General features: G+C 39.2%; 1 protein-coding gene across 1 annotated transcript; it reads right to left on the bottom strand.

Moving 5' to 3' along the window:
• Positions 1-618: 618 nt before the first annotated feature.
• On the bottom strand, positions 619-25,325 carry LOC115196566 (mucin-5AC-like). Its single transcript, XM_029757402.1, has 29 exons — positions 25,199-25,325; positions 25,005-25,067; positions 24,675-24,877; positions 24,407-24,474; positions 23,649-23,763; positions 20,331-20,421; positions 20,011-20,114; positions 19,629-19,845; positions 19,155-19,280; positions 17,388-17,505; positions 16,992-17,130; positions 15,319-15,426; positions 14,892-14,961; positions 14,489-14,626; positions 14,053-14,217; positions 12,381-12,475; positions 11,983-12,109; positions 11,075-11,178; positions 10,546-10,697; positions 10,320-10,369; positions 10,100-10,200; positions 8,125-8,276; positions 7,889-8,027; positions 7,624-7,731; positions 3,992-4,171; positions 3,613-3,852; positions 1,141-1,297; positions 854-982; positions 619-696 (listed from the first exon to the last, which is right to left on the bottom strand). The coding sequence occupies exons 1-29, from the start codon at positions 25,266-25,268 to the stop codon at positions 683-685; spliced, it is 3,543 nt and encodes a 1,180-aa protein (XP_029613262.1). The 5' UTR covers positions 25,269-25,325; the 3' UTR covers positions 619-682.
• Positions 25,326-25,772: the final 447 nt, after the last annotated feature.

Here is a 25,772-nt window from a genome sequence, read left to right as displayed (position 1 = left end):
AATGTAGGCTAATGTTTCAGTTTGTAGTGGTTTTCCTTACCTTGGACATCATAGCTGCATCTGACCTTAGTTGATGAGCAACGACTAGAAAAAGAAAGAAGGTTACAGTACCTTTCAAAGTCAAATAAAATATTAAGAGCTGTTTGTTATGAAGTACAAAACAATGTTATATGTTATATTCACAATAAGGAATAAACAGGAGAAATCACAACATGGTTTTAACAGGTCAAATCCCAAGAAGGTATTAACAGGTCAAAACACAATAAAGTTTTAACAGGTCAAAACACAATCTTTGAAAAGCAAAATCAATTGAATGGTAGGAAAACCTCTTTGTAGGGGGACTATTGACATTGCCTTATCTCACCAGAAATACAGGCTACCTTGAACTTATACCAACCATATTAAATCCTATGTAATGTAAATACAGTATCTATGTATATATCAAAATGTTGATCTGAAAACATACCATTTCTGACAATTCTCCTTGGAAGGTATAACCTCTCCCTCGCTGTAATGAGTTCCATCTCCATCGTAGCAACCACAGTCCACGATATGGACACACGTCATGGAACTTTCTTCCAAATAAGGCTTGGCCGAAGGACATTTTGGATAGCAACCTTTAAGATATAAACAGTCCATTTAATCCAGAACACCTGCACAGATTAGATCATCCTCATGGTATCTAGTTCACCAAAGCTGTAATGGATATGATATTTCAATATTTGTATTTCGTTTTCAGTATAAATGGACAAGGGAGGGAATTACATATTTTATACTGTACATTTGTTTAACAACTTGGAATGTAAATTGTCAAAATCAAACGACCAAGCTGTTATGAAGGGCTATTAGTTACCTTCCAGTGCAGGGATCTGACTGGAGCATGTTCCTGAGGGATTCTTGCAGGTCTTCATACATGGATATCCACACGGATTATAATGCCACTCACACTCACCAATAGGGTTGTAGAAATCACAGAACAGAGCTGGTGAAATTAAAAACATGTCACATTTTAACCAGGGTCCCAAAAGAGGATTGATTGAAAAGTTACACGTACAAATCATAAATTAGAATTTTGTCCCTATAGCAAAACAATCCCAGCTATCCATCAATCAATTGTCCCACTCAAAGCAAATGACTCACGGCAGATGTCTGGTGTTCTCCACTTGATACAAGCCCCTGCCTCATTACAGGCCTGGGCGTAGGCTGCTACAGCTGTACAGAAACACTCGCAGTCTCCCCCAGTGTCACAGGCACACGAGTCCCTCACACAGGCATCATGGAATGGCGTGGGGTCCACCTTTTAGGAAGATGCATTAAGCCACCATTTATTTATTCAATGCATTTCTCAGCTTGTTAAACAGACTACAGATGAACTATTGACGATGATTATTATTGGGTTGGATGGTTGACTTTATGTTTTGTTTTCTGTTTCAGTACTACTTTTGATGTTGGCTGTTGTCTTTTATGGTGACTGTGTGGACATTCACATGATAATTGACAAACCAATTTTATTAGAAAGATTGTAATTTTTCCATCATGCAACTCTGCTTGTCATTGTGTGGCCTTATAGAAAACCTGTTAGCCCAAGACTGTGCCACAAAATTATCGGTTGTTATAAATTCCACTGTTATTATGACCCTGAAGCTGTGAGGTAAATTAACTCTTGTTGCTGCCTTAACCAATATTCTTGTACTTGCGCACTTCCACTTTGGCTGCGTTTACACAGGCAGTCCAATTCAGATCTTTTACCAATAATTTTCATATTTAATACCTATCTGATCTTGTCCTTAATGTGTAAACAGCAAACAAAAAACACATGGAATCTGATCTTTTGAGGTCTGATTTATACCACTTCCATATGTGGATCTCAATCCTGATTCAAATCCTATTCTCCATGTGATCTCTGTCTGGATGCTCAGATCTGATGCTTTTGCTCTGTGTTTGTTTTGCACATGACCTGCCATTACCATGACAACCTGCCATTACCATGACAACCTGCCACTACCATGACAACCTGCCAGTACCATGACAACCACCCCAAAATGTAAAGGACAGGAAATGAGCATTGCATCGGTATGCTTCTTCAGAGCCTACAAGAGTGTGAATGAACCAATCTGATATGGGCCACATGTAAAACTAAGCGTGGACAGTCAGAAAAAAATATTGGCTATAAAAAGAAAATCAGTATTAGGTTGTTAGGAAATGTAAATAAGGCCTTTAAGGCCTAGATTCAATCCATGTTATAGTGCGATTGAGCCAACAAATGCAGCGTTTACCATGAATGTGGTCTCCACGAACACGGAAATATAGCTTTTTAAAGGTGGATAGCTGAAAAGGGAATCTAGCCCTTTTAGAGTTGAGCCCTCAGTCTCCTGACTCACATCTCAGGTCCATATTTATATTGCAGATGAACTTTTCTACTACCTATACTGCAGTAACGTGCAGAGAGGTCAGTGGCTGGGTAACAACTGGTTATTATCAAAGCCAGATTTACTCACAAATAAACCTTGATGAAGGCCAAGTTCCTCATACAACAGATAGCTCCAACAACCAGAGTGATTTAGGCTATTAATCCTTAAAAAGAGTATATTGACGCACCTGTGTGTCCATCTAATTAACATCATTAAAAAATCCAGATCACAATCTGTCAATTTAAGCTAGAGATATCAGGTTTTTGCCTGGCCTGCTTCTCAATCCTACATCGGCCTTCCACATCTGCGGTGAACGGTGGCTGAGCTATAGACCACGAGACGTCCCAAAAATCTGTCTTTTCACAGAAACGTCTGTAGCGCCCAAATGGTTTGGCCTAGAAACTGTTATGAAAGGGGAGACTCCTGTGAACAAGATGGTGGAAGAAACCCATACAAACGAATGGAAGTATGGAGGTAGCTTTGTGGCAACAAAAATAAGGGGTTAAATATGTCCCCCCCCAAAAAAAGTTTATTCCTGAGCTTTCTTAAATCTCCTAGATATACGACAGATACTTTAAAATCATATTCGTTATGATTTATTTTTGACTGTCTTTTTTGCCATTTATGAATGTGTTGTTACGGCCTGTAGTAGTAAATGCCAAATTCAATATTTTAAATGTTTTTCTTTCTCATATATGTATTTTTGAAACATAAAGGGGTCCTAAAATTATAAATGAAATATTTAAATTATCAATGGTATCTTAAACAATTCCATATGTAATCCCCCCCAACTACTTAGACTTTTACGAGAAAATTACAATTTTCACCAAACGTAAATACCAATGTACCCAAGATACATAAGCGATAGCCTCTGTTCAGCTTGTTTTAACCTGCCGACTGCATGTATCTGCTGTACTGTCTATTGAATGAACCTGCTGTACTGTCTATTGAATGTATTGGCTGTAGTCTCTATTGAATGTTTCTGCTGTAGTCTCTATTGAATGTATCTGCTGTACTGTCTATTGAATGTATCTGCTCTACTCTCTATTGAATGTGTAGGTTACGCAAATGAAAGTATTTATACGTGTGTCTTTTTGTCTTGGTTTATATCAGCTGCACTACGTCAACTTCCTAACAACGTCGGTTGGTATGGCAATAAAGTATTGAATCTATATTGAATAGTATCTGCTGTGTACTGTACCTGTGAGTGGCAGGCTGAGAAAACCTTACTGGTGATGATGCTGCAGCGTTTCAGAGACCAGGACTGCCTGTATGATCTTAAAGTGCATGGGTTTTTTATGACATCAGCATTGGGGCAACTGGGTGACACTTTCCAGCTGTTCCCAAACTCCAGAGCTTCAACAACCACTTCCTGGTTTCTGGACGTGAAGTCATTCTTTCCATTACCGTCGTAGTTTCCACACAGACCACACACTCTGCCCTGGAAGAAAATTAAACATTTAAAAAGAATAACTTGAAGTAGCTAATAAAACAATTTTAAAAAATGGTATGCCAATGCAATTGCTAAACAAAGATACAGTGCAATCACTGGTTCAAAATGTCCTATTCTAGTCACTCACCTGGAAGGTAGAGCTGAGTTTGATGAACAGGCTATTCTTCTTATCCCACATGAGGATCAGGCCATTTTCAGCCTCAACAACAACATAGAGACCGATAGAGTGGACCTGGTATGGCACGTCTACCCCGTTCTCTTGTTTGATCACTTTTACAGATTCATCTGCTAGTATGATCTCATTTCTCTGAAAGAAAGATACAGAAAGTGTTCATTGCTAATGTAGACAGGTTTACACTGTGGTGGTGCTGGGTTTATACTGTGGTGGTGCTGGGTTTATACTGTGGTGGTGCTGGGTTTATACTGTGGTGGTGCTGGGTTTACACTGTGGTGGTGCTGGGTTTATACTGTGGTGGTGCTGGGTTTACACTGTGGTGGTGCTGGGTTTACACTGTGGTGGTGCTGGGTTTATACTGTGGTGGTGCTGGGTTTACACTGTGGTGGTGCTGGGTTTACACTGTGGTGGTGCTGGGTTTATACTATGGTGGTGCTGGGTTTATACTGTGGTGGTGCTGGGTTAATACTGTGGTGGTGCTGGGTTTATACTGTGGTGGTGCTGGGTTTACACTGTGGTGGTGCTGGGTTTACACTGTGGTGGTGCTGGGTTTACACTGTGGTGGTGCTGGGCTTATACTGTGGTGGTGCTGGGTTTATACTGTGGTGGTGCTGGGTTTATACTGTAGTGGTGCTGGGTTTATACTGTGGTGGTGCTGGGATTTACACTATCCAGGGTTACACTGTGGTTGTGCTGGGATTTACATTATCCAGGGTTACACTACGGTGGTGCTGGGCTTATACTGTGGTGGTGCTGGGTTTATACTGTGGTGGTGCTGGGATTTACACTATCCAGGGTTACACTGTGGTGGTGATGGGTTTTACACTATTCAGTTTGTACAGATACCACATGACGATTTGAAATTCTACTGTCCAAATACATAGCTAACCCTAACCCAAATACATAGCTAACCCTAACCCTAATACATAGCTAACCCTAACCCTAATACATAGCTAACCCTAACCCTAATACATAGCTAACACTAACTCAAATACCTAGCTAACCCTAACCCAAATACATAGCTAACACTAACCCAAATACCTAGCTAACCCTAACCCTAATACATAGCTAACCCTAACCCAAATACATAGCTAAGCCTAACCCTAATACATAGCTAACACTAGCCCAAAATACATAGCTAACCCTAACCCAAATACATAGCTAACCCTAACCCAAATACATAGCTAACCCTAACCCTGATACATAGCTAATACTAACCCTAATATATAGATAAGCCTAACCCTAATACATAGCTAACACTAACCCACAATACATAGCTAACCCTAACCCTAATACATAGCTAACCCTAACCCAAATACATAGCTAAGCCTAACCCTTATACATAGCTAACACTAGCCCAAAATACATTGCTAACCCTAACCCAAATACATAGCTAACATTAACCCTAATACAAAGCTAACCCTAACCCTAACCCAAATACATAGCTAACCCTAACTCAGATACATAGCTAACCCTAACCCAGTTACATACCTAACCCTAACCCTAATACATAGCTAACCCTAACCCTAATACATAGCTAACCCTAACTCAAATATATAGCTAACCCTAACCCAGTTACATAGCTAACCCTAACCCAAATACATAGCTAACCCTAACCCTAACCCAAATACATAGCTAACCCTAACTCAGATACATAGCTAACCCTAACCCTAATACATAGCTAACCCTAACCCTAACCCAAATACATAGCTAACCCTAACCCTAATACATAGCTAACACTAACCCTAATACATAGCTAATCCTAACCCGAATACATAGCTAACACTAACCCTAATACATAGCTAACCCTAGCCCTAATACATAGCTAACCCTAACCCTAACCCAAATACATAGCTAACCCTAACCCTAATACATAGCTAACCCTAAACCAAATACATAGCTAACCCTAACCCTAATACATAGCTAACACTAACCAAAAAACATAGCTCACCCTAATACATAGCTAACCCTAACCCTAATACATAGCTAACCCTAAGCCTAACCCAAATACATAGCTAACCCTAACCCTAATACATAGCTAACCCTAACCCTAATACATAGCTAACACTAACCCTAATACATAGCTAACCCGAAGCTTATACATAGCCAAACCTAACCCAAATACATAGCTAACACTAACCCAAATACATAGTTAACCCTAACGCTAATACATAGCTAACCCTAACCCTAATACATAGCTAACCCTAACCCAAATACATAGCTAACCATAACCCAAATACATAGCTAACACTAACCCTAATACATAGCTAACACTAACCCAAATACATAGCTAACCCTAACCCTAATACATAGCTAACCCTAACAATAACCCTGATACATAGCTAACCCTAACCCTAATACATAGCTAACACTAACCCACAATACATAGCTAACCCTAACCCTAATACATAGCTAACCCTAACCCAAATACATAGCTAACCCTAACCCTAATACATAGCTAACACTAGCCCAAATTACATAGCTAACCCTAACCCAAATACATATCTAACCCTAACACAAATACATAGCTAACCCTAACCCTAATACAAAGCTAATACTAACCCTAATACATAGCTAACCTTAACCCAAATACATAGCTAACATTAACCCTAATACAAAAATAACCCTAACCCTAACCCAAATACATAGCTAACACTAACCCAAATACATAGCTAACCCTAATACATAGCTAACCCTAACAATAACCCTGATACATAGCTAACCCTAACCCTAATACATAGCTAACACTAACCCACAATACATAGCTAACCCTAACCCTAATACATAGCTAACCCTAACCCTAATACATAGCTAACCCTAACCCAGTTACATAGCTAACCCTAACCCAAATACATAGCTAACCCTAACCCTAACCCAAATACATAGCTAACCCTAACTCAGATACATAGCTAACCCTAACCCTAATACATAGCTAACCCTAACCCTAACACATCGCTAACCCTAACCCTAATACATAGCTAACCCTAACCCTAACCCAAATACATAGCTAACCCTAACCCTAATACATAGCTAACCGTTACCCAAATACATAGCTAACCCTAACCCTAATACAGAGCTAACCCTAATACATAGCTAACCCTAATACATAGCTAACCCTAACCCTAATACATAGCTAACCCTAATACATAGCTAACCCTAATACATAGCTAACCCTAACCCAAATACATAGCTAACCCTAATACATAGCTAACCCTAACCCAAATACATAGCTAACCCTAATACATAGCTAACCCTAATACATAGCTAACCCTAGCCCTAATACATAGCTAACCCTAACCCTAATACATAGCTAACCCTAACCCTAATACATAGCTAACCCTAATACATAGGGGTGATGTTTGTGCTGCTATTAAATCTGCCCGACAATAATTCTAAGCAGACACTCCGTCAGACAGCCCTGTCAATCTGCTAACAAAACGTATGGGGGGACGAGATAAGTGCATCCAGAGTTCAGCATGCAATTCCCATCACAGTCACCGGTGTCGACATTGTATCAAATGTCCAGACTTGTCCATTGTACCTTTAATGTATTTATGAAGCCGTTTATAAACAGTAGTTCCTACCCCCAAGAAGAGCTTGATGGTCTTGGAACAGGTGGTGCCGGTGGTTCCACAGGGAATGTTCTCTGTGATCACTCTAAAGGTACCGTTTGGATTGTTGCTGCAGTAGTCCTGCAGGATGTATTAAAATACACAGTCAGAAAACCTTGGCCTCTTAGTTGTCTTTACTTCATCTTAATCATAAATAGAAAATTTGTGCATCATACATAAAGTAGGGGTTTTATTAAAATACAAATAAAATCAGAAATACAAATGATTAATGCCCTACCTGAGTAAGAGTGTATTCACAATCTCCATTGAAAGTGAACCTTTTCTCATCAAAAGTGATGAAATGCCCATCTCCATATATGGCACACATCCCATCACACTCCTTATTGGTACACTGCCATTTTCTGCCTTCGCAGGTGCTACAATGATGCAAACATAATCACATGGCAAGATTTTAGAGGGAAGCATTTGACATATCCAAAGAAGAAGAAGAAGAGTGATAGAAGTTGATTTTACCAGGTGTTGCAGTCTACTTTGAGCACATGTCCAGGTTGGTAGTAGACTCCATTGTGAGAACAGGGACATAGGTCTTCCTTGATGCATCCTCCGTTTCCATCAGACAGCAGACCATCAGGACATACACAGCCCGACACACACTCTGAACTGATCTATAACACACAATGAAATAGGGAAGGACTGACATGAATTTAAGTTGGGCATTATGTGCCTGTATGTCCCTCCACCCTCCAGGGTATAATATGTGGACATTATGTGCCTGTATGTCCCTCCACCCTCCAGGGTATAATATGTGGACATTATGTGCCTGTATGTCCCTCCACCCTCCAGGGTATAAGATGTGGATATTATGTGTCTGTATGTCCCTCCACCCTCCAGGGTATAAGATGAAAGTTTGGATCCTGGGCATAGCTATGTCTAAGGTAATAAATCATTTGATCAATCTGACACTGTGTAAAAATAACATTGTCCTTGTATGTTTTTATTGACGTGTTGTAAGGTATGTTTTTATTAACATGTTGTAAGGCATGTTTTTATTAACGTGTTGTAAGGCATGTTTTTATTGACATGTTGTAAGGCATGTTTTTATTAACGTGTTGTAAGGCATGTTTTTATTAACGTGTTGTAAGGCATGTTTTTATTAACGTGTTGTAAGGCATGTTTTTATTAACGTGTTGTAATGCATGTTTTTATTAACGTGTTGTAATGCATGTTATTATTAACGTGTTGTAAGGCATGTTTTTATTAGCGTGTTGTAAGGCATGTTTTTATTGACATGTTGTAAGGCATGTTTTTATTAACGTGTTGTAAGGCATGTTTTTATTAACGTGTTGTAAGGCATGTTTTTATTAACGTGTTGTAAGGCATGTTTTTATTAACCTGTCTGGGCTAGGTGGCAGTATTTTCACGGCCGGATGAAAAACGTACGCAATTTAAACAGGTTAGTACTCTGGCCCAGGAACTAGAATATGCATATTATTAGTAGATTTGGATAGAAAACACTCTGAAGTTTCTAAAACTGTTTGAATGGTGTCTGTGAGTATAACAGAACGCATATGGCAGGCAAAAACCTGAGAAAAATTCAAGCAGGAAGTGGAAAGTCTGAGAATTGTAGATCTTCTTTTGATTCTCTATCAACACCCCACAGGCATGTTTTAATTAACGTGTTGTAAGGCATGTTTTAATTAACATGAAGTAAGGCATGTTTTTATTGACGTGTTGTAAGGCATGTTTTTATTAATGTGTTGTAAGGCATGTTTTAATTAACATGTAGTAAGGCATGTTTTTATTGACGTGTTGTAAGGCATGTTTTTATTAACGTGTTGTAAGGCATGTTTTTATTGACGTGTTGTAAGGCATGTTTTTATTAACGTGTTGTAAGGCATGTTTTTATTAACGTGTTGTAAGGCATGTTTTTATTAACGTGTTGTAATGCATGTTTTTATTAACGTGTTGTAAGGCATGTTTTTATTAACGTGTTGTAAGGCATGTTTTTATTGACGTGTTGTAAGGCATGTTTTCATTGACGTGTTGTAAGGCATGTTTTTATTAACGTGTTGTAAGGCATGTTTTTATTAACGTGTTGTAATGCATGTTTTTATTAAAATGTTGTAAGGCATGTTTTTATTAACGTGTTGTAAGGCCTGTTTTTATTAAAACGTGTTGTAAGGCATGTTTTTATTAGCATGTTGTAAGGCATGTTTTTATTAACGTGTTGTAAGGCATGTTTTCATTAACGTGTTGTAAGGCATGTTTTTATTAACATGTAGTAAGGCATGTTTTTATTAGCATGTTGTAAGGCATGTTTTTATTAACGTGTTGTAAGGCATGTTTTCATTAACGTGTTGTAAGGCATGTTTTTATTGACGTGTTGTAAGGAATGTTTTTATTAACGTGTTGTAAGGCATGTTTTTATTAGCATGTTGTAAGGCATGTTTTTAACGTGTTGTAAGGCATGTCCCATTTGTAGACTTACACAGTGACTGTCTAGTGTTTGACAGCTCTTCTGACACTCTGAGCCCTTGGCTCCGGGCCCTGCACTTGAACAGTTGAAGAAACCCATTGGTTCTTCACAGGCTGTAGGGAACAAAAGTAGGCTTTATAGGTTTGTAGGGACTAAAGTACAGAGTCTTGGTTGTGAAGTGATTTGCTGTATTTGGCAAATAAAGATGTTTTCTGAATTTCAGAGTACTCACATAATTGTTTTGGTTCTCCAGCACAGCTTAATTTCCCTTGTCTGCAAGAGCTGGGTGGTTAAGAGGGATACAAGAGGAGGGGGTTAAGCATGGTTTAACATGCCTCTTGAAGTAAACCAAGACTTCAGAAGAAGACAGTCGATTTCTAAATATTTTAGTAGATCCACAACAGAGAAAACCATCAGAGTTTCAGAGATTTTCTTTCACATGCCAACCAAGTCCTCACCAAGTAACCCCATAGATCCTTGTGACCTCTCCAGGGGGTACTACTGTGCCTCCATGGTAGCAGGAGCAGCGTGAGGCAGGGACACACTCTCCCTGGTCGTTCAGGTAGGTTCCCTCGGCACAGCCACAGCCGTCCACAGACACATGGTCTAACTGTTCAATTAAATTAAAAATGTTTTATCCATGATGGGAAATTACTTTGGGCTTGCCTCCAACAACAACATCCACAACAACAAGAAGATAAAAGACAACAACAACAACAACAACAACAACAAAGACAACAACAACATCCACAACAACAAGAAGATACAAGACAACAACAACAACAACAAAGACAACAACAACATCCACAACAACAAGAAGATACAAGACAACAACAACAACAACAAAGACAACTACAACATACGCAACAACAACAAAACAGCAACAACAAGAAAACGACAACAAGACATTAATAAAATGAATAATAATAACAATAATAATATTAAATAAATAATATTAATAGAAATGAGATGTCCATGTAAATGTACCTGGCAGGTAAAGTCTGGCTGGCTCAGTGAACGACAGGTGCGGTCACAGCTGGTCATGGTGTAGTCATAGACCATCGTGTCAGGGCAGCTAGAGGAGTACTTCCCTGTGGAAAACAGTATGGTGATTCAACATTTAATTTACATGTTTGGGGTTTCTTGTTTTTAAATAAGAGGGTAAACCCTGAACACCGTGGGTTAATAGGAGGGTAAACCCTGAACACCATGGGTAAATAGGAGGGTAAACCCTGAACACCGTGGGTAAATAGGAGGGTAGACCCTGGACACCATGGGTAAATAGGAGGGTAAACCCTGGACACCGTGGGTAAATAGGAGGGTAAACCCTGGACACCGTGGGTAAATAGGAGGGTAAACCCTGAACACCATGGGTAAATAGGAGGGTAAACCCTGAACACCGTGGGTAAATAGGAGGGTAAACCCTGAACACCATGGGTTAATAGGAGGGTAAACCCTGGACACCGTGGGTAAATAGGAGGGAAAACCCTGGACACTGTGGGTAAATAGGAGGGTAAACCCTGGACACCGTGGGTAAATAGGAGGGTAAACCCTGGGCACTGTGGGTAAATAGGAGGGTAAACCCTGGACACCGTGGGTAAATAGGAGGGCAAACCCTGGACACCGTGGGTAAATAGGAGGGTAAACCCTGGATACCGTGGGTTAATAGGAGGGTAAACCCTGGACACCGTGGGTTAATAGGAGGGTAAACCCTGGACACCGTGGGTTAATAGGAGGGTAAACCCTGAACACCGTGGGTTAATAGGAGGGGAAACCCTGGACACCGTGGGTAAATAGGAGGGTAAACCCTGGAGACTGTGGGTTAATAGAAGGGGAAACCCTTCTTTAATTAATAAATAAATAATTAAATTCAGTGTCTCTGATGTTTATCTTACCACAGGTGGTGTTTCTCCATCCACTGAGCAGGACGCCTGCAGCAGCACATGCATGGACGTAGGAGGAGACCGCAGCACACATGCACTCCTCACTCCTCTCACAGTTACAGCTGTCATATAGGCAGATCTATAGGGAGAGAAGAAGAAACAGAAGAAGAAGAAGGTTCAGTTATGAGATGTGTTAATGAAGAAAACTACTGTTTTCTGAAATCACACACAAGCACAGGACAATAGTATTATAGAAATCTGATTAGATGTTTTGAGATAAATTAAATTAATATTATATCATTTTGATATAGAACTTCTTAAATGATTGTTTAAAAATATATATATTCTTAGAGCTTTGGGATAACTCTGTAGTTAAAGAGCATTTGACAAATTAAAATCATCATACTTACTTCCTTGTAGTAATTTGGGTCGATCTCAGTGTGGCATTGGGAAAATATTCCTGCACGATCTGACAGCATCGAGCACCAGTGCTTGGCATATCTCTCTGTAAAACATTTTAGCAACATTTCACAAAGTACAAAGAGTTTTTATCTAGGCTTTACTGTGCATCTCAGTAGACATACGCAAGTGTAATCTCCAATAAGTATTCCAAGGCTCTGATAAAGGCTCTCTATGCCGAAACATTATGAAACAATTTAAATGGTTAGTTAGAAAATAAACTCAGATCTATGAACAGAGTGATCCTTTTTCTGTGACTATTTGGATAGAAAACACTGACGTTTCTAAAACTGTTTGAATGATGTCTGTGAGTATAACAGAACTCATATAGCAGGCAAAAACCTGAGAAAAATCCAACCAGGAAGTGTGGAAATCTGAGGCTTGTGGTTTTTCAAGTGATTCCCTATCCAGTACACAGTGACTTAGGGTTCATTTTGTACTTCCTAAGGCTTCCACTAGATGTCAACAGTCTTTAGAACGTTGTTTCATGCTTCTACTGTGAATATGGAGCGAACAAGAGGGCCTGGAGTCAGATGAGCGAGAAATGACATGAGCTCAGAGGTGCACGCTCACGTGAGTGTGAGCTGTGTTCCTTTTCTTTTCTGAAGACATTGGAATTGTCCGGTTGTAATATTACTAAAGATTTATGTTAAAAACGTCCTAAAGATTGATGCTATACATCGTTTGACATATTTCTACAAATGTAAATAGAACTTTTTTTGACTTTTCGTCGTAACATTATCGCGCGCTTCCTGCATTTGGAGTAGTGGACTGAACACGCGAACAAAAAAGAGGGATTTGGACATAAATGATGGACTTTATTGAACAAAACAAACATTTATTGTGGACATGGGATTCCTGAGTGCATTCTGATGAAGATCATCAAAGGTAAGTGAATATTTATAATATTATTTCTGAGTTTTATTGACTCCACAAAATGACGAGTTTGGTTTTGTGTCTGAACGCTGTACTCAGATTATTGCAAAGTGTGCTTTTGCTGTAAAGTTTTTTTGAAATCTGACACAGCGGTTGCATTAAGGAGAAGTGTATCTATAATTCTTTGAATGACAGTTTAATATTTTATCAACGTTTATGATGAGTATTTCTGTAAATTGATGTGCTCATTCATCGGAAGTTTTGGGAGGCAAAACATTTCTGAACATTACACGCCAATGTAAAATGGGGTTTTTGGATATAAATATGAACTTTATCGAGCAAAACATACATGTATTGTGTAACATGAAGTCCTATAAGTGCCATCTGATGAAGATCATCAAAGGTTAGTGATTAATTTTAGCTGTATTTCTGGTTTTTGTGACGCCTCTCCTTGCTTGGAAAATGGCTGTGTGGTTTTTCTTGTCAAGGTGATGTCCTAACATAATCTAATGCTATGCTTTCGCCGTAAAGCCTTTTTGAAATCAGACACTGTGGTTGGATTAACGAGAACATTATCTTTAAAATGGTGTATAGTACTTGTATGTGTGAGAAAATTGAATGATGAGATTTTTGTTGTTTTGAATTTGGCGCCCTGCTATTTCACTGGCTGTTGAATAGTGTGTCCCGCAGGTGGGACGGTCACGTCCCACATACCCCAGAGAGGTTATAAAGAGGTTGAAGGAGTACCATTCTCTACACTCAGACTGCATGGGATCTCGAAGCTCTGTGCCACATCAGGACAGCTTGCTTTGTTCTTCCACGTGTTGGCGAATGTCACAGCGGTTCCTTCCACCAGTCCATTGATGGTTCTGAAGTCATCAGCTTGGACGCTGTTAAAGTCTCCGCAAAGACCTGGATAAGAGATACAAAACATTATAACAGGTGGTTTGAACTAACATTGACTGAAGATGCAATGCATCAAGTATCATTAGTTTATTAATAATTGTTTCAGGTGAGGTCTGACCGAACCCCTCAAACAAGTGGTATAGTGACACACGTTACAATAACAATAGTTTGATAACCAATCAGCTTTTATAATAATAATAATGCATGAGATTATTATTATAGACCCAAAAACGCTTATCTTTTCACAAAGACGTTAAATGAACAGAGAGAAACATACCCTGGGTTTTTTCTTTGTGTGAACTGCTAGCTACGATGTAGACCTGCATTATAGGTGTTATCTGCACCTCTAGTCGGAGCCCATAAGAGGTATGCACGACGATGTAGAACGTAGAGGGCTGAAAGATCTTTACATCCGCTGTGGAAAATATACACAAGTTCTAGTCACAATCTAGTTTAGCATGAACTTTTAGCTCCCACTTCCCTATTGTGGGATGCTTATGGTGTTACATGCTGCTAGACAAGGAAAGAAAGACGATAAAAAGAGACAACTTCTGGTACAGTACGTTCTACACGGGAAGGGTTACAAACATACGTTTATACTGATTAATAACTACAAAAAAATAGACAGATATCACATTTCTGTATCCCTTTTCTCAAGCAGCCATCAATCAGTCACTCACCCATGAAAAGCGGCAACTGAGAAAACATCTTGTCGACAAAAACCCTTCCACTGGCCTCGATGACGATAATCTGCAAGTGACAAATTACAACTTGAATAAAAACGACTCCCCAGGTGATAAGGAGTGTGGAACACGGTTGGAGTCAATTCCAGTCAATTCAGAGAGTAAACCTAATTCCAATTCCAAATGTTCCTCACTGAAAAAACAATGAAGAGCATTGGAATTGGAATTTCAGTGGACTGCCTGAACTGACTGGAATTTAAATGGAATTTACTCCAACCCTGAAGTGGTGATACGAGTCACTGACAGCAGCAGAAGTCTCAACATTGAGTTTTTTTCCCCTGAACATATACAACATGGTTTGATGTTGATATATTTTAATATGACACTATCAGGTGGGTGTGTCACTGCAGAAAGGCTAACTTACCATGGACTCTGGAGTCACCAGGGTTACAGATCTTAGGCAGGTCTCAATGTCTGTCTTCCCACATTTCACTATGTCACCCAGGACTGTGAAAGCAGTCTTGTTGGTTTGCTGGGGACAATTGGTACACGGTATGACAGAAAAAGTTATGGAATGATAGTAAAGTTAAGGCATGACAGTAAGGATAAGGGAACACGTTTTTTGTAACACACTACTTACTACTTGCCTACTTTCGGTTCTAGGGAATTACAGTTCCTTCAGGAAGTATTCACACCCCTTTACTTATTCCACATGTTGTTGTGTTACAGCCTGAATTTAAAATGTATTAAATATATGTTTTTTCACACAATACCCAATAATGACAAAGTGAAAACATGTTTTTAGAAACTTTTGCTAATTTATTGAAAATGAAATACAGAAATATCTTATTTACATTAGTATTCATCCCCTGAGTCAATACATGTTAGAATCACCTTTGGCGGTGATTACAGCTGTGTGTGTTTCTGGGTAAGTTTCTAAGAGATTTGCACTCCTGGATTGTACACTATTTGCAATTATTTATTTTTGTACATTCTTCAAGCTCTGTCAAGTTGGATGTTGATCATTGATAGACAGCGATTTTCAAGTCTTGCCATAGATTTTAAAACTGATTTATGTTCAAACTGTAACTAGGCCACTCAGGAACATTCAATATCATCTTGGTAAGCAACTCCAGTGTATACTTGGCCTTGTGTTTTAGGTTATCGTCCAACTGAATGGTGAATTTGTCTCCCAGTGTCTGATGGAAAGCAGACTGAACTAGGTTTCCTCTAGGATTTTGTCTGTGCTTAACTCCATTCTGTTTATCTTTTATCCTGAAAAACTCCCCAGTCTTTAACGATTACAAGCATACTCATAACATGAAGCAGCCATAACATGATGCAGCCACCACAATGCTTGAAAATATGAAGAGTGGTACTCAGTAATGTCTTGTATTGTATTTGTGTCACGTCCTGACCAGTATAAGGGGTTATTTGTTAATGTAGTTTGGTCAGGACGTGGCAGGGGGTGTTTGTTTAGAGTGTTTCGGGGTTTGTTGGGCTATGTTCATATTTAAGAGGGGTGTTTGTTTAGAGTGTTTCTGGGTTTGTTGGGCTATGTTCTTTGTTAGTCTATTTCTATGTTAGTTCTAGTATGTCTATTTCTATGTGATGTTTATTGGGTGGACCTTCAATAGGAGGCAGCTGCTCCTCGTTGCTTCTAATTGAAGGTCCTATTTAAGAGGGGTGTGGGTAGTTGTTCCTTGTTTAGTGTTTGTTACACAACAAAATGTGGAAAATTTCAAGGAGTGTAAATACCTTCTGAAGGCACTGTACATTATGATTGAACTTGATTGAAAAGTCTGATGTTATTTATGAGATTAATATGGATAGTGATAGCAATGGTATCTATAAGCACCTCCAATGCAAGTGGCTGCCAGCTGTCAGCCGCAACCGATGCTTGATGTGGCCCGTTCGTGGGCCAGTACATGTTCGCTAGCGAGTTAGGAGTTAAGTCTACTAAACATACAGTACGTGTCAGCATGGAGTCATATTACTGCCAACTGACATGGAATCTGAATTGAATCACTGTGAATTTGTATGAAAAAAATCACATTTTTATTCAGTATTTCTCCATACAGTAGGTTAGATCCCTACCTTGGACAGGACATATGAGCAGTCTCCATGGAAGGTGTAGGTTTTCCCATCGTAGGTGGTGATGTGGGAACCTCCCACTATGGAGCAGGTAGCTGGGCAATCTAGATCCACACAACTCCACTGGCCTTGGATACAGGTACTAACGGAGAGAGACAGTCAGTTTAGCTTCAACACACCTGGCTCAACACATCCAGTTTAGCCTCAACACATCCAGCTCAACACAGCCAGTTTAGCCTCAACACATCCAGCTCAACACAGTCAGTTTAGCTTCAACACATCCAGCTCATCACAATGCAGCTCTCAACACATCCAGTTTAGCTTCAACACATCCAGCTCAACACATCCACCTCAACACACACAATCATTCAGTGTATATAAACACAATGCAGCTCTTACCATTCATGGCATGTTCTTGAGAATGATTGTCCAGGCTGGTAAGATTGTCCGTTGTGGAGACAAGAGCACTGGTTCACAGCTACACAGCCTTTATGAGTGATGTCATCAAACACAGTTCCTATGAGAAAGGCATTCAACACATTTAGTCACCTGATCCCGTAAATTACATTCAATACATTACATTTAGTCACCTGATCCCATGAATTACATTTAATACATTACATTTAGTCATCTGATCCCATAAATTACATTAAATATATTTAGTCACCTGATCCCATAAATGACATTCAATGAATTTAGTACTTCCTTATCTCATAAAATACATTGATCCATGTAGTTCAGTATATTAATTACTACGGGACATCTGTTGCAGAACTTTTGTCAAATAATGAAATCTCCAGTCCTACAATAAGGCTACTCTTCCAATCTATGTAACCTTTAACCTGTTACTGGTTTAAATGGCCACAAACTGATATCAGGGTTTTATACAGCCTTCCTGGTTTAAATAGCCACATAACTGATATCAGGGTTTTATACAGCCTTCCTGGTTTAAAGAGCCACATAAGTGATATCAGGGTTTTATACAGTCTTCCTGGTTTAAATAGCCACATAAGTGATATCAGGGTTTATACAGCCTTCCTGGTTTAAATAGCCACATAACCATTATGAGTTTTAATACAGTCTTCCTGGTTTAAAATCCAGGGATGTGGACTCCAGTCATGTTGCAACTTGAGACTTGACAAAAAGTAAAACACTTCCCACTATACTTTGACTTGAGCTAATTTAACTTGGACTTGAGCTGTATGACTCGATTTGTCATCTTGCACATGTAAACCTGTCTGGGGGGGGGGGGGGGGGTGCAGTTTGTAAAATGTGGGGCCAAAATCACTGAACTTTACTTGGTACTTACCCACTATTACTTGGGACTTGACTCTTAACTCGAAAAATAAGACTTGAGACTTGCTTAGGACTTGAAAAATTGAGACTTGGTTTCATCTCTGTTAAAATCAGTGAGTGTGCAGTACCGGCAGAGCAGAACCTCCGTCGGTGAGATTGCATTTGTTTATTTTTAATGCAACTTTAAAATAGTTACACAGCTGACATATGATGTTGTACTCAGCTACTTTAAAACAGTTACACAGCTGACATTTAATGTTGTACTCAGCTACTTTAAAATAGTTACACAGCTGACATATGATGTTGTACTCAGCTACTTTAAAATAGTTACACAGCTGATATTTAATGTTGTACTCAGCTACTTTAAAATAGTTACATAGCTGACATATAATGTTGTACTCAGCTACTTTAAAATAGTTACATAGCTGACATTTAATGTTGTACTCAGCTACTTTAAAATAGTTACACAGCTGACATTTAATGTTGTACTCAGCTACTTTAAAATAGTTACATAGCTGACATATAATGTTGTACTCAGCTACTTTAAAATAGTTACATAGCTGACATTTAATGTTGTACTCAGCTACTTTAAAATAGTTACACAGCTGACATATAATGTTGTACTCAGCTACTTTAAAATAGTTACACAGCTGACATTTAATGTTGTGTTCAGCTACTTTAAAATAGTTACACAGCTGACATATAATGTTGAATTCAGCTACTTTAAAATAGTTACATAGCTGACATATGATGTTGTACTCAGCTACTTTAAAATAGTTACACAACTGACATATAATGTTGTGTCCAGCTACTTTAAAATAGTTACATAGCTGACATATAATGTTGTATTCAGTAAATTAGTGCATGTACCAGCAGGGCAGAAGCATCCGTCGGTGCAGTGTTCCTCACAATGCTGGTTCCTCTTTGGGTTGGAGCAGGTATCAGTGCAGGGACTACCACACTCCTGGTACTGCATGCTTAAAGGACACGTCTTCACTGCTCAACACAGACAAATAACCCTGGTCACAAATCTGTTTCTGAGTCTTCATTATTTCACATTTTCACATATTCTTCTATTGAAATCATTGGAAGACTAAGTGAAAATTAGAATTTGCTCCTCAGTTTTCAGTCACATAAATGTAAATACTAGCATGTCAAAGAAGAAGACACTATAGGTTACCTAAGGCAAAGCATTATTGCATGTCAAAAGTGTTTACTTTGAGTTACAACAAAGCTCTGGCTGAGGATTTTTTTCCCCTCCCACATCAAAACTACCAACAGAGAAATACAAACAAACAATCCAAAATAAAAACAAAAAGGATTAAAAAAAAAAGATTCCCTTACTGCAGAACTGGTCGGTCTTCCACTCTTGGGGTTTCCCCCCTGCGTGAGCACACTGGCGGGAGTACTCTGACATGGTGGGGCAGGCGCAGGCACTGCTGCTGCTGTTGCCACAGTGACACATGTCTTCTGCACAGGCCTTGATGAAGGAGTCTGTGGCAATCAGGTCCTTACAGCTACTGAAGGCAAGACTGGTGAGAAGCTGCTCACAAAGTTCGGTCTGAAAGGATGAAGAACAAGAAGAATTACTAAAGACAACATAGAGGGATTATGTATTGATCAAATGTCAGCCATGATGATGTTGATATTTTAAACTAACAGTCATGTTTAAATGTAATGAATTAGAAATCTTAAATGTTCAGCTCAGATCTAGGCTTGTAAATACCTGTTCTTCACACTGCTCAGTGTGACCAGGGATTTCTGTACAGGTCTCTGTTGGGCCATTCATCTTCCAAATATCACCATAGTCGATTGTCTTCAGATGATCATCTGTAAGAAAATAAACATAGTTTTATCTTACCTGTTATTTCCCCTAACAAACAGTCTCTGTCATCATGTGTTTTGTGTTTTTGATAACCCTTTCTTAAAATGGTACCTTGAAAAATACTTTATAACCCCTTCCTAACCCATAGATTGAACCTATACATTCATAAACAGAACAGGAGCGTAATCCGCCCCTCTAAGACATTTGGTGATTTTGTTTACCATTCCTAATGAACTCGTTGTAAATCTGGACTCCGTTGAAGTCTCCACACAGCCCACAAGTCTGATTCTGGAACTTTGAGTCCAGCTCCACCTATAAAACCAATGGAAGATAACTGAGGGTTAATGCATCGCAAATATGTACATTTCACATACAGCTAGCTGGCCATGCAGCTACAGCAGTTTATATGTACTGAAATTTCACATGCTTCATCTGTTCTAGCCTGGGTACCAGTCTGTTTATGCTAACATTCCAATCCTGGTTCTAGCCTGGGTACCAGTCTGTTTATGCTAACATTCCACTACTTGTTCTAGCCTGGGTACCATTCTGTTTATGCTAACATTCCACTCCTTGTTCTAGCCTGGGTACCAGTCTGTTTATGCTAACATTCCACTACTTGTTCTAGCCTGGGTACCAGTCTCTTTATGCTAACATTCCAATCCTGGTTCTAGCCTGGGTACCAGTCTGTTTATGCTAACATTCCACTACTTGTTCTAGCCTGGGTACCATTCTGTTTATGCTAACATTCCACTCCTTGTTCTAGCCTGGGTACCAGTCTGTTTATGCTAACATTCCACTCCTTGTTCTAGCCTGGGTACCAGTCTCTTTATGCTAACATTCCACTCCTTGTTCTAGCCTGGGTACCAGTCTGTTTATGCTAACATTCCACTCCTTGTTCTAGCCTGGGTACCAGTCTGTTTATGCTAACATTCCACTTCTTGTTCTAGCCTGGGTACCAGTCTGTTTATGCTAACATTCCACTCCTTGTTCTAGCCTGGGTACCAGTCTGTTTATGCTAACATTCCACTACTTGTACCTGTGTTACAAGCATTTCGCTACTTCCACAATAATATCTGTTAAATATGTGTATGCGACCAGTAGGATTTGATTTGATATACCTATGTTTGGCATATGATGCTGAGTACAAGGAGTGGGATGTGAGCACAAAACAGGCATTGTGTTTCAGGTTAGGTATGTACAGATAGAATCAACACAGAGCATTAGGCTACCTAAAACAAATACAAATGTGTGCCCAGGACTTTGCTAATATTGTTTAATGTTTAATGTATTGTATACCCAAGTGGTTATTCATTAAAGTGAATTATGTGGATTAGGGATCATGTCTACAATATATCTACAATAGGAAACCTGTTTCACTGTAGTTTTATTCTGGTCTGACATGAAACGGATAGGATCTAACAACAATACCAAATACATTCACTGTATGAATCTTCCCAACTATTTGTTTCTCCGTTTAATAATCAGGATTCTACTTTTTGTTGGTTTGTGTTCTATAAACATCTGAAAGGGGAGGTGTCTTACAATCCCCTCTGTTTTTACCTCTCCTGTACATGCACTCTTCCCTTTAAAACCTTTTAAACTCTCATCATGTTGTTAAAACCTTTTAAACTCTCATCATGTTGTTAAAACCTTTTAAACTCTCATCATGTTGTTAAAACCTTTTAAACTCTCATCATTTGTTAAAACCTTTTAAACTCTCATCATTTGTTAAAACCTTTTAAACTCTCATCATGTTTTGTATTTTCTTGCGTGCATTTAGAATAATAATAAAATGAAGCATCATATTCATGATGTTTTCCTCATTAAATTGAATGTGAGTTGTCTGAAAACTGGTCTGTCTGCTGTGCAAATATGTTTCAGTCTGAGGTTATGATGTTTGAGTACACTGGGATTATTTACATACACACGAAGGGGAACGATGATACCTACAGTATTTACTCACAACAATGTCAATAGATATTGAGACAATATCGTGACTTCTGATCTAATCACACTCTGGAACTGATTAAACTAATACGTTCTTCCATACTGTTCCCACCAAATGGCACCCTATACCCTATATAGTACACGACTTTCAACAAGAGCCTTATGTGCCCTAATCCAAAGTAGTGCACTATAAAGGGAATAGGGTGCCATTTAGGACAACGCTTTTCTGAGTTTTTTCACTGAAGCCTAGATGATGAAAGGGGTTGGTGGAGGAAGTACATTGTTCCACATCCTTGATTGGAGCAAAGACTATTCTAATATCACTTTACCTGCCAATCTGTGGCCCTACTAAAGAGACCACAACTGTTGGAATGATCATTGATGTTCCCAACAGTTCCTCTAACACTGATGTTCCCAACAGTTCCTCTATCACTGATGTTCCCAACAGTTCCTCTAACACTGATGTTCCCAACAGTTCCTCTATCACTGATGTTCCCAACAGTTCCTCTAACGCTGATGTTCCCAACAGTTCCTCTAACACTGATGTTCCCAACAGTTCCTCTATCACTGATGTTCCCAACAGTTCCTCTAACACTGATGTTCCCAACAGTTCCTCTAACACTGATGTTCCCAACAGTTCCTCTAACACTGATGTTCCCAACAGTTCCTCTAACACTGATGTTCCCAACAGTTCCTCTAACACTGATGTTCCCAACAGTTCCTCTAACACTGATGTTCCCAACAGTTCCTCTAACACTGATATTCCCAACAGTTCCTCTAACACTGATGTTCCCAACAGTTCCTCTAACACTGATGTTCCCAACAGTTCCTCTAACACTGATGTTCCCAACAGTTCCTCTAACACGGATGTTCCCAACAGTTCCTCTATCACTGATGTTCCCAACAGTTCCTCTAACACTGATGTTCCCAACAGTTCCTCTAACACTGATGTTCCCAACAGTTCCTCTAACACTGATGTTCCCAACAGTTCCTCTAACACTGATGTTCCCAACAGTTCCTCTAACACTGATGTTCCCAACAGTTCTTCTAACACTGATGTTCCCAACAGTTCCTCTAACACTGATGTTCCCAACAGTTCCTCTAACACTGATGTTCCCAACAGTTCCTCTAACACTGATGTTCCCAACAGTTCCTCTATCACTGATGTTCCCAACAGTTCCTCTAACACTGATGTTCCCATCAGTTCCACTAACACTGATGTTCCCAACAGTTCCTCTAACACGGATGTTCCCAACAGTTCCTCTAACACTGATGTTCCCAACAGTTCCTCTAACACTGATGTTCCCAACAGTTCCTCTAACACTGATGTTCCCAACAGTTCCTCTAACACTGATGTTCCCAACAGTTCCTCTAACACTGATGTTCTCAACAGTCACTAGCTAACTACAGACCGTTTTCATCAGGACCAGAATATTGCAGAAAAGCATCACATTTACATTTGACATTTAGCAGACACTCTCATCCAGACCGATTTAAAATCAGTGTATTGAACCAAAGCAGGTGAAACAACCACATATCACTGTAGTGTAACAGAAGACATTTGGAAATGAGAAAGCATACTGAACACATACCCAGAGGGAATCATCTTCATTCCACATGACGACTAACCCCAGCTTGGCTGTGATCTTCACATACGAAACAGTCCTCTCAATGAAGATGTTAAACTGACCAAATGGTATGGTGACCCTAGGGGGATAAAACAAAACAATCAGAGAGGAGAGTCGGTATTTCAACAAGGGTCGAAATTGTCCTTTAAAGTATTTTCTTTGTATTTTTCTTCCTCCCCTATTGAGACTGTACTAGGTAAACATGTCTGTATACATTAGGATTTCATCAAATGGAATTTCAGTTTGATAACGTTCATCTGTAAATGCACATCAACTAAACTTCAGAATATGAGTTTTACCTTTGAATGCTGTACAATGAATTATTTTAGATCGCTGATGAACTCACTGTTGCTCGTTGAAACTGACATTATGTAGATTATGTTAAAACAGCAAAAAGTTGATCTCAAGATGAGTTAAATGATGATGCAGCACTGCATCCATTTTTTTTAATTCTGAATTTTACCTCAAGTCTTCATACAAAAGTAGCAACTGAAGTGAAAAATAAATTACTTTCCATTCTTTTTTCCCCTTACATTTGATAAATGCAAGTGGACAAAACTAAAAAAAGATTGATCTCTGAATAAAATGAATCCCATTGGATGTAGTTAAGTGATAACAAACCCCCATATAATTTACTTCCTGTATTACAATTTATTTTACACATCTAAGAGCCAATGGTTTTACACATCTGAGATCCATTGTTGACTAGACTGGGAACTCACTTTAATCCGTTGACGCTGATGTTACCGTTGGCCAGCTCCACGAAGGTTCCATCCAGCTTCAAAGAAACCTTAATAATAACAACAGTAGGACATTTTATTTGACAGACGCCTTTCAGGACCCTCAAGGTCACCTTACATTAAGATCATAGAGCATTAAACACAATTAATCAATAGTGAAATTTAAAACAATTAATCAATAGTGAAATTTAAAAACAATTAATCAACAGTGAAATTTTAAAATAATAAACGACTGATCACAAAGGAATACCTTGGTGATGGTGGGCAGCCCATCTATCTCCCCGCGCTGCAGCTGAATGTTAAAGGCCTCGTAGCCGCTGCTGCTCTTACACAACGACGACAGCACGTAGTTACAGGTGTAGGGCAGCTGGAAGAAGTCTCCATCGTAGGTTTTGTAGTGGTAGTTACCCCATGTGCTGCAGACCTGCCCGTTATGAGCTGGACTCACTCCTGCTGCATGGGGGGAAATGTACAGTATAGTTGCACCATCCATCTCTGAATATAAGATGTATAGTATAACAGCACAGTAGAATATAGATATTTGAATATTAGGTGACATATATTCAACAACACAAATTACCTGATAAGATTTGCAGTTTGGCATCATATAGACTCCCAATGGAAGTCATATCTGGAATCATAACTGGAAATAGACAGGGAACAAGTCTTATTTTGCTTCTAATCCAGCTCTTCTTTAGTTCCTAAACTATGCTACATGGGTTATCCTAAAGTGATAAATTGTATTTCATCATATCTTGTCTTGTCTTTTCTTACCAGTGTTAGAATGTGCAGCAGATAGTCCGAAGACGAGAGCGATCCACGGCTTCACCCATTGGAGTGCCATGATGGTTCTTCTAACGAGTCCTCCTGGTCCACCTGAACAGGTACTCTTCCTGTTCCTACTGATACTGTGAAGCACCAGTTGCCTGCTTTTAAACTACTACACTCAAGGAAGTACCTTGATGATGCTGGGATAGTTGATTCTGTATCTAAGGAGGGGACTGATCAAACTTTAGGTGTTAGCATTGTTCTGTTTGTCTGTCTGTCAGTGGTAGGATTACCTGTAATTGACATTGTGTAATGTATTAATCATAATAATCCCTAGGTAACTATCGATATTCCTGATAAGTAGGGTACATCCCAAAAGTGTTCCCTATACAATGAGTGTACAGAATATTAAGACTCCTTGTGAAAGCTATGATCCCTGATTGATGTCACCTGTTAAATCCTCTTCCACCAGTGTAGATGAAGGGAAGGAGACAGGTTAAAGAAAGATTTTTAAGCCTTGAGACAATTGAGACATGGGTTGTGTATGTGTGCCATTCCGAGGATGAATGGGCAAGACAAA

Source organism: Salmo trutta, chromosome 7, assembly GCF_901001165.1.
Source record: "Salmo trutta chromosome 7, fSalTru1.1, whole genome shotgun sequence".
Taxonomy (NCBI): Eukaryota; Metazoa; Chordata; class Actinopteri; order Salmoniformes; family Salmonidae; genus Salmo; species Salmo trutta.
Note: the sequence above shows the minus strand (reverse complement) of the source record. Positions and strands in the feature narration are given on the sequence as shown.

Bases quoted from the DNA above. Each gene is read 5' to 3' on its own strand.
- LOC115196566 (XM_029757402.1), bottom strand. From the start codon at position 25,268: ATGGCACTCCAATGGGTGAAGCCGTGGATCGCTCTCGTCTTCGGACTA. The intron at 19,281-19,628 runs GTAAGGGAATCT...TGTGTTGAGCAG, and splicing joins GAAGACCGACCAGTTCTGCA to TGAAGACGTGTCCTTTAAGC. The intron at 7,732-7,888 runs GTAGGGCATTAA...TACATCCTGCAG, and splicing joins GTGAATACACTCTTACTCAG to GACTACTGCAGCAACAATCC.